An 18838-nucleotide genomic window follows, 5' to 3' on the forward strand; every position below is an offset into this window, starting at 1 on the left:
TGTGTGAACTGTCGCTGCTTGACTGTTCCGAGAAGAAGAGCTGGAGGGAAAAAAAGGAAAAAAAAACGGAGAAAAAAAAAGGCCCATCTGAGGTGTTTGAGGGCGGATTTGGACAAAGTTTCCCAACTGTCCCGACCCGAGGAAGCTCCGGGGGGGTTGGCGGGGAGTCGAGTTCACCGGTAATTAACGCAGGAGTTATCCGTCGGTTGTTAATGAACTGTTATTTTCAGTGTGTCTGAGAGCGCCGTCGTCCCAACCCGCCGGAAGTCTGCATGAAGCTGCGTCTCCTCCAGAAAGCAAAACGGCGTCGACGGTTTTTTTTTTTTTTTTTTTTTTTTCTTGTCTTTGTTTTTTTTTTTTTTTTTTTTTTTTTTTTATTCGAGACTTTTTTTTTTTTTTTTTTTTTTTTTTTTTTTTTTTTATTTTTCTCTCAGTGAGGTCGAGCAGGGGAGTGAAGGAATGGACGGCGTTATAGGGAGCGAGGGGTGTTTGGTGCTCGCTCCGCGGAGAGCTCGTTAGAGACATGAGCACCGCGGGCCTCCTTGTAGCTGCACACCGCAGCCAGCGAACAAAAGGACGCGATTCATGGAGGCGCGTTAGCTAGCTGCCCTCGTCCCGTTGCGTTAACCCAGCTAGCCGTGTTTGCGCGCACGTCGGATATCACAGTAAGCTCCTGGCAGCCGGTTCGGTTCGGTTCGGTGAAGCACGCATCTGCGACGAGTTGTTATTGCACGAGGTTCCCTGATTTATAACAAATTCGTTTTTTTTATTTTTTAATACAAGATTGCGTCCATCCCAGCTAACGTTAGCCCGCAGCTACCAGCTCGTTGCCCCCCCCTCCCCCCCTTCGTCAACAAAAAAAAAAAAAAAAGAAAAAGAAAAATGGCTCTCAGCACTGAATCATAGACTTTTGTAATACACTGATAACGACCCCTTTGTACCAGGTGCTGAGTTGCGGAACAGCCCGTGGGATGTTTGATTTATTTGCTTTTGAAGCTCGTCCCGTAGTTTATTTGGAGGCTGTGCAGCTGCAGAGGAGACAGGAGGCTCGTGGAAAATAACACAAAACATGCCTCGAGTTGTGTATTGACAAATGTTTTGCATGAAATATGTCGTTACATCAGTAACGTTTATTAAGCCGACATCTACTTTAAATGGGCCTCGCATAGTGTCCTCAAGTGCTGAGCAGATGCCGGTTGTATTAAATGCCAGGTCAGCTATATTTACTCGTAACTACATGTTTGTTTTTCTTTGCTGTGTGAGCAACATGGTTACGCATGGTATTCACAACCTTCACATGCATTCAGACAGAAAGACCTAAAAGCTGTTCTTGTCACTTGGTTTATCACGGTGGCGACAATATGTTGAAAATAAAGCGCCAACCGAGAATTATGAAACTATGAAACTTCCTGCTTTTTGCTGCAGTAAACAGACTGCTCCTGTGTCAGTGGCTGACGATCAGGAAATGGAAGACTTGTAGGTTTGACAATGACAAAGATAGTGAGTGTTGTCTCCAACAAACCGTATGCACTTGTAGAAAGAATGCTATTTTTGAAACTGAACAAGCATTTTGTTTTGTTTTCTAAAAATAGACAAGTTGCTGACTTTGCAACCGCTTTTGTGTCTTTTTTTTTTTTTTTAATAGCGGCACATGATGTGCGAGAGAGTCGTAAAGAAGTGCATGGGCTGTCTTACAAACCATGACAAAATACTCAACAACTAATTATCATTAGTGTTTTCTCAACTCTTGCCTCTTTTGTCCTCATGTAGATTTTAATATCCACCCTTCTGGGCTTGAACATCTTTGCCTGATTCCTTTCACATCCTCTTCTCTTTAAACCAGATCAGTTATTGAAAAATAACCACAACAGCTAAAAGCATTTCACACTTTTGCAACGAGATCCCTCCCTCAAAGTGCAGCGGCCGGATTCAGTAGACAAAAAAATAATTTTTTTAGCCGCAGTTTAAGTGCTGCATGCTGATCTTGAAACATATTCAATGTGTCTCCTCTGGAGGAGAGGATACACAGAAAGGAAACAAACTAAGATAGACTGAAATGCAGCCATGCATGATGTCGTTTCACGTGACAGTAAAAATTAAAAAAAAAATTAATAATAATAATTTAAAAAAAAAAAAGGTGGTCGGGGGAGGGAGGGAGGAGTACAGGTGTTTTCTAAGTGTGTTGCTTTTTAATTCCAGAAATAATGGACGATTCCCATTTCAACTCATCATACTTTTGGTCTCCCGTCCCCACAATACAAGGACAGGTAGACACGACCTTATTTGTGGAATTGTCTTGAAATACACATGGTACAGTGGTATGTGCTAAGGCAAAAGAAACCCGGAAGCGACTCACTTTGATTGTTTGTGGAAATAATTTAAATATTAACACCACACAATCATTGAACATGTTTCTAACACCACCAAATAATGTTTGCTTAGTCGGTGAAGTTGGCATAAAACTGACATAAAAGTTATTTGAGTATGATGTCTTGATGGATTCACTCCTGTCCCTCTCCTCTCTCATCTTTTCAATTCTCTTCGCTCCTTTTTTTTAATTCACTTTTTGCATCTCACCATGCCTTCGTTCTCTCTCCTCTCCCCATTGCCGTCTTCTCTTCTGCCTCCTCCTCCCGAACCCGTCGTCGACTCCCTCCTCTTCACTTTCCCTAAACTCGGTGTCCTTCTGTGTTTTTCTCCGCATGTGAACGTAACCCATCCCTGGCTCTTCGTCTCCATATCCATATCTCTTTCCTCCTTTTCTGTAATTACCTTTGTTCTTTTCAACTTCTTCTAAACTGCCTCACCTCCACCCTCATGAAACATCTTACCCTCACCTCCTTCCCCCTTTATTACTTCACCCTTCCTTCTTCCCCTTCCTCTACTCGCCACTTTTTCCAGATCGAGAACGCCATGTTCCTGAACAAGGCCAAGGAGCAACTAGGTCCAGAGAAGTCCAACGCAGGCTCCTTCCCCCACTCCTCGGCCTCTTCCCCCCACTATCCCACGGCTGTGCTCGCCATCCCAGGCTCTATGGACCCAGGCGCCGGGTTGCGGGTGGTCACCAAACAGGAAGGAGGAGGAGGCAACAGCAGTGGCGGACTGTTGAGCGGGGCCGGGGGACACCTGCACCAGACGCACACCTCCCAGAACGTCACCGTCGTGCCTGTTCCCTCCACAGGTATCATGACCGCAGGTGAGACCTTCTTTCTCACCTAAACATGACCACCTAATTATTCTGTTGTCTTACTATATGTGTTGGTACCACTTTAAGATGGCTGCATGAGAGTGAGGAACACTTTGAATATTCATCTGCAGCTGCTACTTCATCCATAAACATCTCTCTGTATTAAGTGTCTTTATTAGCAGTTTTTTGAAGCAGTTTTAAGGTACAGTTTGAGAATATCGATCCATTATTAAGTGTTTGGCATCATGTCGAGTCCATCACGTTAGTGCTGAAGCTTTGGCCTCCATGTAAAGTATTATTGTGGCTTCAGCACTGAGAATAAAGTCTTTTTTCCTCCCAGCGGGGTTAGTGATCACCACCCCTCAAGGCACTCTGGTCCCCACTGCCTCCACGCAGTCATTTGTAGCCGGACACCCCACTGCCACCACCATGATAGTGTCTGCATTGCACCCCTCCAATACAGGTAACACGTCACCATCCCTTCAGTCATTACAACATGTTAATGCAAATGTGTTGGACAATAAAAAATATTATCTAGGCTGTTTTTTCACTTTCATTTTTCAGCTGAATGTGTTATTTTTTCAGAAAAGGTCCACATTGTAAAACTCACCGCTAAAAACTGAGATTGTCATCAGTTTGGTATCATTTGTTATCAGTTCTCACTATTTTGAATTTGGTGACGTGAGATCAAAATAAATTGAGGCCTTGTACACAAATCTCGTTTGAATTTCATAAGAAGCTCCTGTTTTCTGTTTGAAATGTATTTATTCCTGCATTTATTTTGTGTGGCTGCATCCATACACATGCAAGTATACACACACCTGTATATGTCTCTCGTGGGAGGTTTGGTGTTGCTGCCAAACAGGGAAACACACTTCGGCACAACAACTGTTCAGATGGTGTGTGTGTGTGTTTCATTTTTCCAGACTCTGACAGAAACCGTTTCTGTCTCACTCAACACCCTCACCCCTACCCCGCCCTGCCCTTGTTTCCAGATAAGAGGGACGACCTATCTGTACCACCTGCAGTCGTCATGCCAACACCATCAAAGCGAGGCAGAAAGAGCAAACAGATGATGAGCAGGATGGGAGGGGTCCTGCCTCCAGGAAGCGATGCGTTAATATTGGCCCACCTCGCTGCTGGAGGACAGGTCAGGGTCTCGTCTCTTCTTTCTTTCCTGGCTTGTTGTCTCATAATAAAGTTTTGCACACCATCAGTTATCATCACAAGTCATTTGTTGTTCTTGTGTTACAGCACCACGCTGCTGACCCCTATGATCTGTCAAACGATGAGGATGATCATACCAACAAAGATGGGCCCAAATCCTACAGGTAGTGGAAAAAATGTTTAGATTAGTGAAAATACGTTTAATTCCATCTAATAAAATGGGCTCCCCCTGTACTAGTAATCCCCTTGGCTGCCTTGTTCACCACAAAATGGTTTTTTTTCCCCTCGCTCACCCCGTCACCCGCCAAGGTGTCGGATGTGTGCAGTGACGTTCTTCAGCAAGTCAGACATGCAGATCCACGCCAAGTCTCACACTGAGGCCAAGCCCCACAAGTGTCCCCACTGCTCCAAGTCGTTTGCCAACTCCAGCTACCTGTCGCAGCACATCCGCATCCACAGCGGGGCCAAGCCCTACTCCTGCACCTACTGCCAGAAAACATTCAGGCAGCTCAGTCACCTACAGCAGCACACACGGTACTGGGCTGACTGGTCTGTGAGGTCCTGTGTGTGTGTGTGTGTGTGTGTGTGTGTGTGTGTGTGTGTGTGTGTGTGTGTGTGTGTGTGTGTGTGTGTGTGTGTGTGTGTGTGTGTGTGTGTGTGTGTGTGTGTGTGCGTGCGTGCGCTCGCCTGTGCCTCTGATTTCTGTTGCAAGTGTGCCTCTGTGTAGTGATGGATAACGGGATGAAGGGGTGGTAAGCTGCTGTCTCACCGGGGTGTGTTGGGCGAGTGTTGACAGTGTAAAGCTCTTTTTGCAGTCAGATCATCACCTTTTGAAGGTGTAACACTTGAGCCAAACTTAAATTAATTTACAAATTTACACTTGTTATTTTCATGTCTTCATCTGTGAAGGGTCATTGTCAGGATGGGAAAGGCAGTTTCATTACTTCATTTCTACCAGTTGTTTTGATCACTTACAAGTCCAAAAACATCCGAACATCCCACTCTTTTTGTTTTTCTTTTTTTGCAACTTGTGAAAACTTCATTATTATTAGATCCACCGAGAACGTTAAAACATCCCATTTTTGCAGTTCGTCTTCATGTCACAAATCACTTTGGCGCGCTGGTTATTTTTACAGATGACAACAGTGACATCCTGATTGTGAAAATGTTGTCAGCTGCAAAGTGAGTCTCTCCTTTAAGTCCCACAAGTGTAAATCCAATTCTCACACTAACTGTGTGATAGTTTATCCCCTGAAAAGAATACGGCCTCCTTGTTTTTGCTTTATTTATTTTTTACTGCGCTCAGTAAACCTGCATGTTTTACACACCATTCCCAAAAGGGATAAAGCTGCTAATCTCACAGTGAGAATGTTTTTTTTTATTAGATTTGACCTGTTGGACATTGTAAGTGATGAAAGCACCTTTCTCCCATTTCGGTTCTTTTAATTTTATGTTCGACCTTGTCATTCACCTTCATATTTTCAGCCATGCATTGGGTTTCCTTTGAGGGTTAATTGTAAACAGGAAGATGTGCCCCCCTGGGCTGCCACTTGTCTTGAATTTCCATTTTAGTTTGACTGCAGCACAGTCACACATTCATAGACACACTCACAGCAGGGCACACCAAAAGGAGAGAGAGACTGCGAGAGAGAAAGAGAGAGAGAAAGAGAAAAGCGTGGCTGTGCTTGCTGTATGTTTTGTTCTGTGTTTTCACAACTCAGACACAGCAAAAAGAGCACACTGTCCAACCTAACCGTCTCTGATCAGCACGATTGATCGCGGATCCTTTCAGCACATGATTTGGTCTTCAGTTCATCGTGAAGTTTGGTCATGCTGTAGCTTAAAAATCTCTCGCTGTTTCTCTCTCTTGTTTCTCTCTCTTCACCCCCTCCAACCTTCCGATCCCGGTTTCCCGTGTTAGAAACCACACTGAGGCCAAGCCCCACAAGTGTCCCCACTGCTCCAAGTCGTTTTCCAACTCCAGCTACCTGTCCCAGCACATCCGCATCCACACCGGGGCCAAGCCCTACTCCTGCTCCTACTGCCAGAAAACATTCAGGCAGCTCAGTCACCTACAGCAACACACACGGTACTGGGCTGGGCTGGGCTGGGCTGGGCTGGGCTGGGCTGGGCTGGGCTGATGGGTTCTGAATGACCAGGTGTGTTTGTACGTGTGCATGTATTGGAGCTGGTTGGTGGCGAATTATAGTATTGTAATTTCTTCCTTCTTTTAGAGTTTATACTGCAGCATTTATCAAATTTGGGAGGCATCCCTTTTCACGCATGTTTTTTTTAATGATTAAAGTCAGAGTTGCAAAACTAAGACTTCTTACGCAGACTGGCTTTAAACTGAATTGGACGTGACATTGAGAACAGCTTCCCGACTTACAGTAATTTCCCTTTTCCAAAACTGCGTTTCACAGCTTATGTCTTCGTTGTGAGATGATTTAACGGCAGGGTTGAAGTGTACCTGAAATATTTAAAGGGTACAAATAGCCACAAAAGTCCCCACTACTCAAATTCATAAATATATAAATTCATAAAACTACGTGACAAAACAAATTGGCTTCTTGTGGAAGAAACTAAAGTATAAGAAATGAGGAGTTGAGGGAAAATGCTACAATCTCACTGCCATTAAATGCTCTTAGTATCCTATCTTTTATTCATGATTAGTGCTACCACACTGAGTTTTTGTAACTGCTTATTGTACAATATGTTGTCTCCATATAGAACGTTTTGAAATACAGTAATGCACGTCACTGCCATTTTCATTTGTAAGCAAACTGCAGCTTCATTTTATGGACTGTAATTATCTAATAAGAACTGTGATTGTTCAGGATCCACACCGGCGACCGACCGTACAAGTGTAACCATCCGGGTTGTGAAAAATCTTTCACTCAGTTGTCCAACCTTCAGGTAAATGAACTCAGGCTTTAATCCTCACTACTCACCTGATAACGGAGACAAATGGAGGACTTTTTTGTTTTCTTTTTGTCTTTACAATCATGTCCTTATATCTCCGTTCTCCGCAGTCTCATCGTCGGCAGCACAACAAAGACAAGCCCTACAAGTGCCACAATTGTAACCGTGGTTACACAGATGCTGCCAGCCTGGAGGTGCACTTGTCCACACACACCGTCAAGCATGCCAAGCTGTTCTCCTGTGGCCTCTGTAACCGATCCTATACCTCGGTAGGACATCACAGAATAGTCACTTTTATTGAAATGCCAATCTCACTTTTATCATTTTAATCACAAAACATGATGAGCTTGATTGTTTTATACACCACTGCTAATTTTAAAAAGATATTTATATTTTATATGGAGTGTTTTGCATCATTAGAATTGGACAAAGTACTGATGTTTTGAGTAAAAATGTTTTCATTTTGACTGATGAATTATACAAACCTTTTCTTAAACTCATACGTTTACTGAACGCACAACTTGCATGTATATTTATGGAGGAAAACAACCAGGCATTTTTATTCCACACACCTCTAAAATATGCAAATCCCTTGCCTGCTTTGTTTTCTGTCCTGCCCTCATGTGTTCTACTCTTCTCTCTCCGCATGTCTAGGAGACATATCTAATGAAACACATGAGGAAGCACAACCCCGACCCGTTAACGGTGGCAGCAACAGTAGCCGCCCAGCAGGCCCAGGGCCTCACACCGGGCGGAGGAGGGGGCCGGGGCCGAGGCCGTGGTCGAGGGAGAGGAGGCAGAGCGGGCCAGCTCCATAGCCAGAATAACCCCAACAACACCAACCAGAACCCTAACCCTGGACCCCCAGGCAGCTACCAGCAACCCACAGAAGCTGTGGTCCAGTGCCCGTTCGACCTGCACCAGTACAAGACAGTGGCAGCCAATGAGATCCAGTACAAACCAGTCACCGTGGCGGACCTGCCGGTGACCCACAAAGACCTCTGCCTAACTGTCTCCACTTCAGCCATACAGGTGGAGCACATGAACTCATAGACTGCGTCTTCCCGCTCTGCTTGAGGGACGACTAATTGTGTCTGCGGTGTACAAATTTCCATAAGAACAAGTAATTTAACTGTGTTCAGTGTTACAGTCTTCTTAAAGCAAAAGAAAATGGCTAATAGGATGGAACTTTTACTCGCCTGTCAGCAGTGAAGCTAATCATCTGCTTTATTGACTGAATTTGAAAGTGTAAAGACACTTATAGAATCAACTTCGATCCCCTTCTGTGTTGCTGTGAGAGGGACATTATTTTGAAAGGCGCTGATGAGGAAATGCAAAACAATCAAAAGATGGAAGTCAAATTTAATAATGAAGCTTTAATGCTGAGTACAACATTAAATTACTTGTCAGAACAGATATTTTACAGTGTGCTTATCAATTCCTGAACCCACTCTCCATGTATCTCTGTAGAAATGCTGGTCTAGGACACGGATATCGTTTCAGGAGTTTATTCTTCAGCCGCGAGCCACATTCCTCCGTTTTATGAATACCTTTTCCAAAATCTAAGCTAACATCAGTTTTGGCCTTCATATCATCATGATTGAGATGGCGATTAAAACCAAACCTGAATTTTATTGAAGCATCTTCAAATTCAACTTTAATCGCCTTTTGAGTCAATGACTCAGGCATAAAACTTAATACACTGATCCTAAACCAGCAGTCCTGCTCTGAGGGATCATCAGAGGATGAAGGGGTAAAATATCTGTTAACTAAAAGAGAAATTGCACTATTCTCTGCACATCTATGGTCCACAGAAGAGTGTAATTTTTGAAAATCAGATCACATTCATTTAGTTCAAGCCAAAACAAGGGAGAGAAAGAAGACGAGGAGTCGTCGGTTTAAGACTCCAGATTCGTAATAGCGACTGAAACAGCAGTGCAGTGGAATCGATCTGAAAACTGAGGAAGGACTAAGTTAATGCTTCAGCGGCGTTCGAACAGACCCTGTCGATGCGCCGGGGACAACAAAGGACGGATCAGGAAGGACCAGGAGCAGCAGGAGGAACATCATGTGCTGTGTTGAGGAATATGGCTGAAGCCTGCGCCTGAATCTCCAAAGTGTTCATTTCACAGATCATGGATGTCCTCATTTAACCCCCCCTCTCCTACTCAGAGGAGCTGAGGAGCCATTTCTTTGTTCAGAGCCCAAAGTACTGAACAAAAGACACCGAGCGGTTCGAGAATGCACTAAAACGTGAGGAATCTGCAGCAGAGCGAGATGGAAACACGAGAGAGAAAAGGGGGGGTCGGAGGGGGAAGGTAGGGGGGGTGGTGTCCATACAGATAGCACTTGATGAAGCGTGTACTTCACGCCTATGTTTGTCATCGTTTTGTCTTTTTTTTTTTTTTTATATATCATATGTAAGTATTTTTCTACCAACAGAGGAACGTGTGAACAAACCAGAGAAAGCAAAGTGAGTGCATGAATGTGATGGGAACGGAGAGAAAAGTCCAAACAGAGTGTCTTGTCCCATTTTTTGTTACTATTCAAAGAAAAACAGTTTACTATCCTCCAATGAGAAAAAGACGGCCTGACTCGTCGTCGTCACGGTGGTTGTTGGGAAAATAATGATTGTGAGGTGTAAAAAAAAAAAAAAAAAACAGCTGACAGGTACTGTTATCGATCTTTTTTTCTTTTTTTTTTTAAAAGAACTTTTCATACATATTATTACTACTTTCATTATAACTGTATTGCAATTGTTATTCACATTATTATCAATCTGAGGCATTATGGTATTGCAGTATGCTGTACATAAAATAGATAGAAAAGACTTTTTTCAACTGTAAAAGGGAAGTATGTCTTGTGTGAAGCATATATGAAAACTAAAGGAACTCAAATTAACAAGTACCAAATCATGGGCCGTGCCCCGGGTCACCTGACTCCACACTCAGACACAGTCTGAACATGAAGGATGAACCACAGGCATGAAATGTTTGGGAGTCGCCTACTTCATTGGATAAAAGATGGAGAAAATATATGTATATTTGGTCTCAGCATTCAGAGAACCAAGGTTACCATGTAACCAATAGGTGCACGATATTCACTCTGGTTTGGCCAAGTTGTGTTTAATATGTTAATGAAGTCATTAACAGTGACTTCAATGACACGTTGACAGATGATCTGAGAATATACCGATAACAACATCAAGGGAAAGTGTGACTTGGTGACCCGGGACATTGCACAAGCCGTCTCTACCCAATCAAAACGCTCAGTCAGCCTGCGCACCAGACTGATTGTCTCCATGTGTACTCCTCCTTGTATTTCATCATGTCTTTTTATGAAAAATAACCCATTGTCAATATTCTCGTTAATGTTATTACCAATTCTCCTGATAATACAGTTAATAACTGCCCTCTTATGCTACACTCTTGCATACTGTATGCACAGTTACACCTCTTGCTCATCTGAACAGACTGTTTCTTCCCTTAAGGAGAATAAAGTTCAAAAACTGTTTATGATGAAAAAACGTCATCGTTTGATTTATTTGATCAAATACAGACTTTATCCCAATAATGAAAATGTATGATTATTTTATTTTTGTGACTGATCGGATCAATTGTGAGGTTCAAGTTGTGTCTGACTCTTGTTGAGTTTCAATTCTAAAAGCTGTTGTTTTATTTGAAGTGACAGACAAGATTATTACTTCTTTTGCATAGTATGTTCATAATTATTTAGTTTTTACGAAAATGAAAGATTTTTGCTGACAGTTGGATTTGTAGTCCAGGGATTGTGTGTGGTTTCTGTGTTTCTATGTAGGACATGAGATAACCAGCCTCATGTGATTTGGAAATTGAATCAGACAATGGGTCAGGTGGAGTATTTTTGTTATGTTGTTAGTTAACCGTTTGTAAAGCAGTTACGATTGTATAAAAGGGATGCACATGATGACAAAAGGACTGTGACAACAGTAGCTCCCACAATGAAAGTTTCTTACAAACATAGTGAACTCCGGTTCCCATTTTGTGCTTAATTAGCTCGGGAACATAGAATATAGAAACGACTGAATGGCCGGGTTTGTTAAGGAAGAAATGATGCAGTGATGAATGTATCTCAGTTTAGCAGGAACATCGCGTTTCGTGGTCCAAAATATTTTAGCTACAAAAAAGAATAAAAAAAAAATGTATGAATTGCAGTGTTGTAGATCATATGCTGTGGCATTACACCTAAACATATGAACAGCAGGCATCCAAAGCTTGCATGTTTGTGCAAAACCCTCCTATCATCGTGGTTTGTGTCACTGCAGTGCAGCCAATGCATTTTGATATCTGTTATTAAAAAAAAGAAAGTGGTTTATCTAAAGCAAATTAACTGGATTTGACTCTAAACGGGGGATTAATTACATTTAATAACGTTTTGATACTTTTGAACTCTAAAGAAAGCAGGTAATGTAAAACAAACCAACATAAATGTGAAAAAATACAAAGTCGGGACAAATATATATTGTGGAAAATATGCGTCAAAGATTATAGACTTTTAAAAACACGACTAATAAAATGATTAAATATTGTAAATATCTAAAAAAATAAAAGCGAGAATCAAATTTCATTAATGACGTAACTACAAGCGTCAAACGGGGTTCGTTTGATCAAGTATCAAGTCATCGACTGGATTTTAAACGCGGAGCTGACTGTCCAATCAGCGTATTCCGCCCAGGCGGAACGCTCCGTGACCTAAAACAAGCACACGTAAACACGGGGGCGGGGCTTACTCTGGGTTAGCCAATCACAGAAGCTCCTCCGAAGCGCACCAAGACTGTTCAATTTCAAATTTCAAACGGTTGGAGGAGGCGGATTGAGCAGACCTGTAACGAAGACCTAACGTGTTTTTAAGGTAAATACTTTTCATAAATTAAAACGAATCGCGCCGTTTATTCGGGGTTTGAAAGAAATGATCGTAACAATCTACTCAAACCATAAAGCCGAGAGTTCCTGTAATTCAACGTAGGATTCACCTTTCTGCTCCAGCTTACGTTGGTACCAACACGGACGTTGGTTCGTGTTTGGTTTAATGTGGATAACGGCAGTCCAGCCGGAGCGAATCCGCATTTAACACGTTCCAGCTCGCTTTGTTTATGTCCACACTGAAGCCAGGTTCACGTGTTTCAACAAACGGGCCTGGATGTTTAGCCATCGTTGCAACGAACAAACAAACTTAACAAATGTGATGATTGAAAGACACACGTCTTTGCTTGATTTGAATTTATTAATTTATTAGTTATGCCTAATATTGGTTGTTGTTTTTTTTTTGGTCCAATATGCTGATATTTTCAAGTTTTTTGCCTTAAAATACAATGCTTTTCTAAATGTACACTCTGCAAAAATTGCTTGAACCTAAGTTGTGTAAATACATGCCATATTTATTTTCATACATGTTTAGATTCATTCTACTCATTTATTTATTGGGATGATGCTCACCCCGAAACAATCATCGCAAATATTAACTTTACTGTCTATTTCAGACAGTATGCACTGAGGACATATTATTGCTCCCTCTTGTCCAACCTTGACATTACTCCACCTCTTGCTCCTCAGCAGAACATGTCTCGCTTGCCGGTCATGTCAAGCAAGAGGGTCCTCACAAGCAGCAGCAGCAGCTCGGAGAATGCCCAAGACTTTGCTCCTGCTCAGGTTTGCATAAATTATCTACATTTTACATTTCACCTGCTCTTGTTTTATTGTGCTGATGTACCTCAAGCTACTCCAGAAGTAGTTCTGTAAAGAAACCACTTATCAGCTCATGAATCACAGTTGGCCAATTATTTTTCCAGATAGTCAGTAAAACACTTCTTCTCTTGGTTGCGTTATGTCATGTGCCGTTGAATGTCTAAAAAGTTCGAGCCGTGGTTGTTTCAACACGTGTATTTTACTCAGACATTCATGTTGTGACATTTTCCTCTTAATATTTCAAAAGCTAATAATAGGTCTAATCTGCAGAGCTCATACAATGGAGTTGGTCTGTGTCCCACCGAAGTCAGCATGCTTTATAAGCGTGCATAGTGATAATATTTTATTATTTTTACGACTACATGCTCTCACTTTCTGCTGTTGTTTCCGTGTTTGCAGAAGAGGAGTCGTAAGGACCCCGAACCGCACAAACCGCAGGCAGCGGCTACGGTGATCGGTGGCAGGCGGCCTCCCGCTGCTGCAGCCAGGGCTCCTCTATGTAGGTTACATGTTCACACATGTTCCTCCTTAAGTGGCTCACAGAACTTTTTCATGCACACCGATCTAACATGTGAATATCATCATCATGTCAGAGTTCACCGGGATGTAATGAGGCCGGGCTTCAGCGATTGATTCTTCCAAATTGTAATCAAACACATTTTTACCCTTTTTCTGCCAAAGCTGTATGTCAGTCCTCGGTTCTATTATCTTGTGTTTTCTGAACAAATCATTTACCTCTGCGTTTCACTCTCCGTCACACAGCGAGGTCAGTCAGAGGTGCCGGAGCTGCCACTGTGGCTGTCGGTCCTTCCAGAGGTACGATGAACCGTCTGCTGTTTGTTTGTTTGTTTTTTAGATCATCGTTGTGTGCTTTGAGTTCACAAACTCTTACGTAGAGCAGTGATTGAGCATTCAATTCGAATTGGGCACAAAATTTAATTTAGACAATATTTCACACGTTCTGTAGTTTAAGTGATGGTTTTAAAAATTCAGAAATATCTTGGGTCCATCATAAGTACAGAGTATTGTCATTGTTATTTATTTGTTCTTTACCGCTTTCTTGTTCCATCAGGTGTCCTGAAAACATCTGTAGCTTCCACTGCAGCGAAGGCAGGCAACATGAAACAACCTTTTGGGTCCACAGTCTCAAAAACAGGTGAGAGATTCATCCTGCTTGCTTCTGGTTTGTTAATTATATCATATTAAATGAATTCGTGTTTGATGTGTGTGATTACGGTTGAAGAACTGGTCAAAGATTTTCATCTTCTTGCTCTGACTGTTTCCAAAAGACAAGTTAAGACTTCCTGTTCTGTATTAATATCGTTGAACAGCCTCAGTTTTTCTTTAAGTGCTTATTTCTTTATTCAAAATAGTCCTTTTTTCACAGCAGACCTTTTAACTCGTCCCCGCAGGACATGCATGTGTTATTAATAACCTCTACAAAGTGTCCTGGTTCACCATGACAGTGGGACTGAGTCAGTACGAACAATACCAGGACCATGAAGTTGAAGCCGTGAAATGGAATTCGCTCGTTATAGGTTTATATTTTATTAAACCCGAGTTTTTACCCTGCTGATGTGTCAGGATGTCTCCTGGGATAAAAGTGCACGTTGGAAGGTTTTTGTTGGTCCTGTGTGCAGGTGGCAGCGGCGCCTCCCGTCGCCACGCGTGGGACTTGAGGGGCAAGGTCAGCGACATGGAGGATAAGATCCGTGACTACAAGACTACGTTCAAGTCTGTCAACCAGGAGAATGAGGTTCTGAAAGGCTCGATGGTCCAGAACCAGACCAAAGTGGTTGAAATGCAGAAAGAGCTGGAGAGGCAGAGGAGCCAGATCAGGTGCGTGGACCGTTTCATTTGGAAGAAGGAATTAAATGAAGCATTTTATTGTTGTTACTAATTTGTTTGTTTGAACTTTAATTTCATGTTTTTGTTTTGCTTCCTGTGATTTTTAGTAAGTATGAGGAGGAGCTGCAAACGTTGTCGGGAGTCCGGGACGAGCTGGAGAAAGTGTCGAGTGACAGGAGCGTCCTTCAAAAGGAGCTCTCCAACTTCGAGGTCAAGTACAAGGTGATGGAGACTCTCCGAGACAGCCACGAGATGGAGCTCCAGACGCTGAAGGTAAAAGGTCTGCCGCACGCAGCGGATACGCCGTGTTTTTAGTTTGTGTTAGCGATGCATAAATAACCCATTCGGTGATTTATGCATAATAATTATTCATTTTATCAAATAAGTAAACAAACAAGACAAGACCTTTTATTTTCCTTAAATCCGATCAGGATTGGATTGAAACACAGTTACGATCATTTTTAAACGGAAAATGGGATTTTGGAAACGATTAAGCCGTTTGTTTGTTTTTCTCTCCACTCCAGATGAAGTTGTCGGTGCAGGAGTCGACGCTGGCCCGTCTGCAGGCAACCCTCAGAGAGACGGAGGAGGAGGTCCGCTGCCTCAGAGACACTGTGTCCCAGCTGAAAGACGACCTTCACGCCGGTGAGATGGAGCGCAGGCAGCTCCACAACACCATCCAGGAGCTCAAGGCAAGTTCCCCGAGTGGTGCAACCGCTCAGCGACCCGTCTTCTCTCTTTTCATTCTTTGTGATTGTTTTTGTATTTTCTTGTGTTGATACCTAAATCATTCTGTGGATTTTTCAACACCCAATCAAATGTTATCTCGCTCACCTTTCTCCTGCAGGGCAATATCAGGGTCTTTTGCAGAGTGCGCCCTCTAGTGGACGGCGGTCTCAGCAAGCACATCCAGCTCGCAGCCAGTGACAACAAGACAGTAACTCTGGCCAAAACCGAGGAGGTGAGAGTCCCGTCGGCACGCCGCCCTGCATGTCCCGCCCTGCATGTCCCGCCCCGTCGGCACGCCGCCCTCCATGTCCCGCCCTGTCAACGGGTCCATAACGGGACAGAAACGTTTTTGCTTTTTCCATATAAACAAAACTGAATTCTGCTTTTTTTCTGCTTTTCAGTCTCACACAGGCAAAAGTGTAGACACTCAGAAGAATTATAATTTCAGTTTCGACCGGGTCTTTGGCCCCCAGGCTTTGCAACAAGAGGTAAATCCTGCACGCGTGACAGTTTTCAACAGTTTTCTTTTGTGGCCCGTTTCCTCCTAAATTCATGGCGACGTCGTCCGTTTGTTTGTCAGGTTTTTGAGGAGATCTCTCTGCTGGTGCAGTCGGCGCTGGATGGCTTCAACGTCTGCTGCTTTGCCTACGGCCAGACAGGAAGTGGGAAAACGTACACCATGGAGGGAGATGAGTTTGACGAGACCAGAGGCGTCATCCCCAGAGCCGTGCAGCAAATCTTCAAAGCGGCAGAGAAACTGGGAGCGCAAGGCTGGGAGGTTGCTTTGTGTATTTTTCATGCATGCGAGTGGCTAAAGTGCAGAGAAGTGTTCCAAGTCAACTTGGTGTACTATGAACTGTGGGAGATTAAATTGAATTACCGTTTCATCTCAGTTCACCTTCACGGCGAGCTTTGTTGAAATCTACAACGAGACCCTGCGGGACCTCCTGTACACCGGCAAGGCCAGCAAGCGGCCGGAGCACGAGATCCGAAAGCTGACCAACAACGAGGTGACGATCACCAACCTCACCTACGAGAAGGTCTGCAACGAGGATCAGGTACAGCGGGACTGTTGAACTGCACAGCTGCAGCAAACTCGTGTGTTTTTGAAATTGAAAGACAAATATGACAAGTTAATTGTGCACGTATGATTTTATTTATACATTTATTACATCCTGCCAGGTTCTCGGCCTGATCGCCTTGGCCAATCGGAATCGCTCCACAGCGCAGACGGCCCAGAACGACCGCTCCTCTCGCTCCCACTCAGTCTTCCAGTTGGATATTGAAGGAGTGAATGCTGGCAGGGATGCCAAATGCAAGTGTAAGTAAAATCCTCCCGACTATGCCAGTATCAGAAATGTGCTTTCACTTTTGTGTGTAGAAGATGAAAGCTCGGCCGTCGCTTCTGTGAGTCTCATAATAGCAGCAACAGGAAGCGTCTTGTTCTTCTGCATACAGTGTTTTTCATGTGATGTGTTCCTCTTTCTATGACCTATTTTCCACCCAACATTTTAGTTTTATAAAAAAAATAAAAACTGAAAAGCATTTCTTATGAGGGTGTTTTTGTTTTTCATGTGTACAGCCACTCTGTGCCTGGTGGACCTGGCAGGCAGTGAGCGAATGGTGAAGAGTCAGTCTCAGGGCGAGCGCTTCAAAGAGATGACCGCCATCAACGGCTCCCTGTCCAACCTCGGCATCGTCATCGCCGCGCTGGCCAACAAGGTCCGTAAAGCTGGTCGTCTCGCATGAGTCAGCAATTCAGAAAGCTCTGGCTGCAACCATATATATCGTTCTAGTACAGAGGGCCAATCACAGTCATCTATTACCAGCAAGCAGTCGGTCTGCAGCTTCTGGAGCCTTTGATAGAATAAATGGTTTATTCACTCACAGTATTCATTGAGTTTGTGACATAAAGTGACTTTGTGTTCCAGGAGAGCCACGTTCCTTACAGGAACTCCAAGCTCACCTACCTCCTGCAGGCCTGCCTGGGAGGAAACAGCAAAACGTGAGTTCTTCGTCATCGTTGCTTCAAGATGCCTCGACATAATTTAACTGTGAGAAAAGACAGGCTCGTTATCGTTGTAAGAGTTTCTGTATTTTTGTTTTGTTTTTATCTCCAGGCTGATGTTTGTGAACATCGCCCCTGAGCCGGACAGCTTTGGGGAAACCCTCAACTCCTTGAGGTTTGCCAGCAAGGTGAGTGGCATCTGTAGTTGTTTGGTCATCTGCTACAAGCCGTCTCATCACGAAAAGATATCGGAGTAAAAAAAACTATCACGTGATGCGGAACTGCAGATAAAGCCAACATTAAACACGATTTTTAATCTTCATTTTTCAAAACTTTTCTTGGAAGTCTGTTGACAAAAATGACAGCAAACGTTTCCTGAGCAGTGGAGGTGATGATAGTTGAATTAGGTGGAGTAAGAGAATAAAGTGATGAATCATACTAAACATACTAAGTGTGACTTTGGGATATTTGACATGTACATTTTTGCATTTTCTCCCTTTACAGGTGAATGACTGTGTAATCGGGACAGCAAGTGCCAACAGGAAATAAAAACAAACTGGACTTTGTTTTTCTGATTGTACCACTTTAATCACCATCAAATGTTCAGTGTAACTCTTTCATATTTCTTTCTCTTTACACATGCAGTGATTAACTCCTGTTTTTCCACTTTTATATCTCTGCTGTTTTTTTCTATTCTTTTTCTTCATTAGAAAAGTGTAAATAGAGGGTTTTTTCTGATCATTATAAGATCCAAAAACTTTTATATATCCTTATGGCCTTTATTAATAATCACTAATAGAGGCTATTAAAAATGTAAATCAAGTGCATGCGTATGTCTTTTCAGATTTTTTTTTTAATTTAAATTTTTTTAAATACTTACACTGGCTCAAGTATTTTTGACTGAAGTCCATACTCCATTGGACATGTCATATTTTAATAAAAGGACCCATTATATTCCGTTTTTTTGTCTTTCCATTTTTGGTTTAAATATGACATGTATGACTTACAGTGTGGCTGTAAATAAATATTGTGTAATTACTCAGTCTTAGTCTTTTTTTTTGTTTTTCTTGATTCCTGGTGATTAGTCTTATTTTTCTGTTTTTACTCTCTGGCTCAACATGCTGTAATAATAGACATGTATATTTCCTGTTAACTCGTGTTTATTTCAAACTGTTGCTCATGCTTCCATAAAAAGAAAGCACATTGGAGAAGATCTTGTTTACGTCTTTGAACACCATTTTTTCCCCCAAAGCT

General features: G+C 42.8%; 2 protein-coding genes across 8 annotated transcripts; both read left to right on the forward strand.

Moving 5' to 3' along the window:
- The first annotated feature begins 14 nt into the window (after nt 1-14).
- On the forward strand, nt 15-8690 carry znf384a (zinc finger protein 384 a). 7 transcript variants are annotated; one of them, XM_069719115.1, is made up of 11 exons: nt 15-179; nt 2200-2267; nt 2902-3196; nt 3528-3650; nt 4114-4337; nt 4442-4518; nt 4664-4888; nt 6276-6443; nt 7192-7270; nt 7387-7545; nt 7931-8690. In XM_069719115.1, the coding sequence occupies exons 2-11, from the start codon at nt 2205-2207 to the stop codon at nt 8327-8329; spliced, it is 1812 nt and encodes a 603-aa protein (XP_069575216.1). In that variant the 5' UTR covers nt 15-179; nt 2200-2204; the 3' UTR covers nt 8330-8690. The 7 variants fall into 7 exon arrangements, with proteins under 7 accessions (XP_069575216.1, XP_069575215.1, XP_069575219.1 ...); XM_069719114.1 differs by lacking the exon at nt 15-179 and adding an exon at nt 331-1212; XM_069719118.1 differs by lacking the exon at nt 15-179 and adding an exon at nt 331-1212 and having other exon boundaries at nt 4183-4337.
- A 3427-nt stretch (nt 8691-12117) lies between these two features.
- On the forward strand, nt 12118-18599 carry kifc1 (kinesin family member C1). The gene is made up of 17 exons (XM_069719127.1): nt 12118-12166; nt 12871-12963; nt 13399-13498; nt 13762-13815; nt 14072-14155; nt 14640-14838; nt 14955-15120; nt 15372-15539; nt 15695-15808; nt 15978-16064; nt 16157-16354; nt 16470-16634; nt 16759-16897; nt 17159-17298; nt 17508-17581; nt 17697-17772; nt 18089-18599. The coding sequence occupies exons 2-17, from the start codon at nt 12874-12876 to the stop codon at nt 18131-18133; spliced, it is 1899 nt and encodes a 632-aa protein (XP_069575228.1). The 5' UTR covers nt 12118-12166; nt 12871-12873; the 3' UTR covers nt 18134-18599.
- Nucleotides 18600-18838: the final 239 nt, after the last annotated feature.

This window comes from Brachyistius frenatus, unplaced genomic scaffold, assembly GCF_029030835.1.
Source record: "Brachyistius frenatus isolate BFR_SWC_R1_liver_20210118 unplaced genomic scaffold, ASM2903083v1 Contig_207, whole genome shotgun sequence".
Taxonomy (NCBI): domain Eukaryota; kingdom Metazoa; phylum Chordata; class Actinopteri; family Embiotocidae; genus Brachyistius; species Brachyistius frenatus.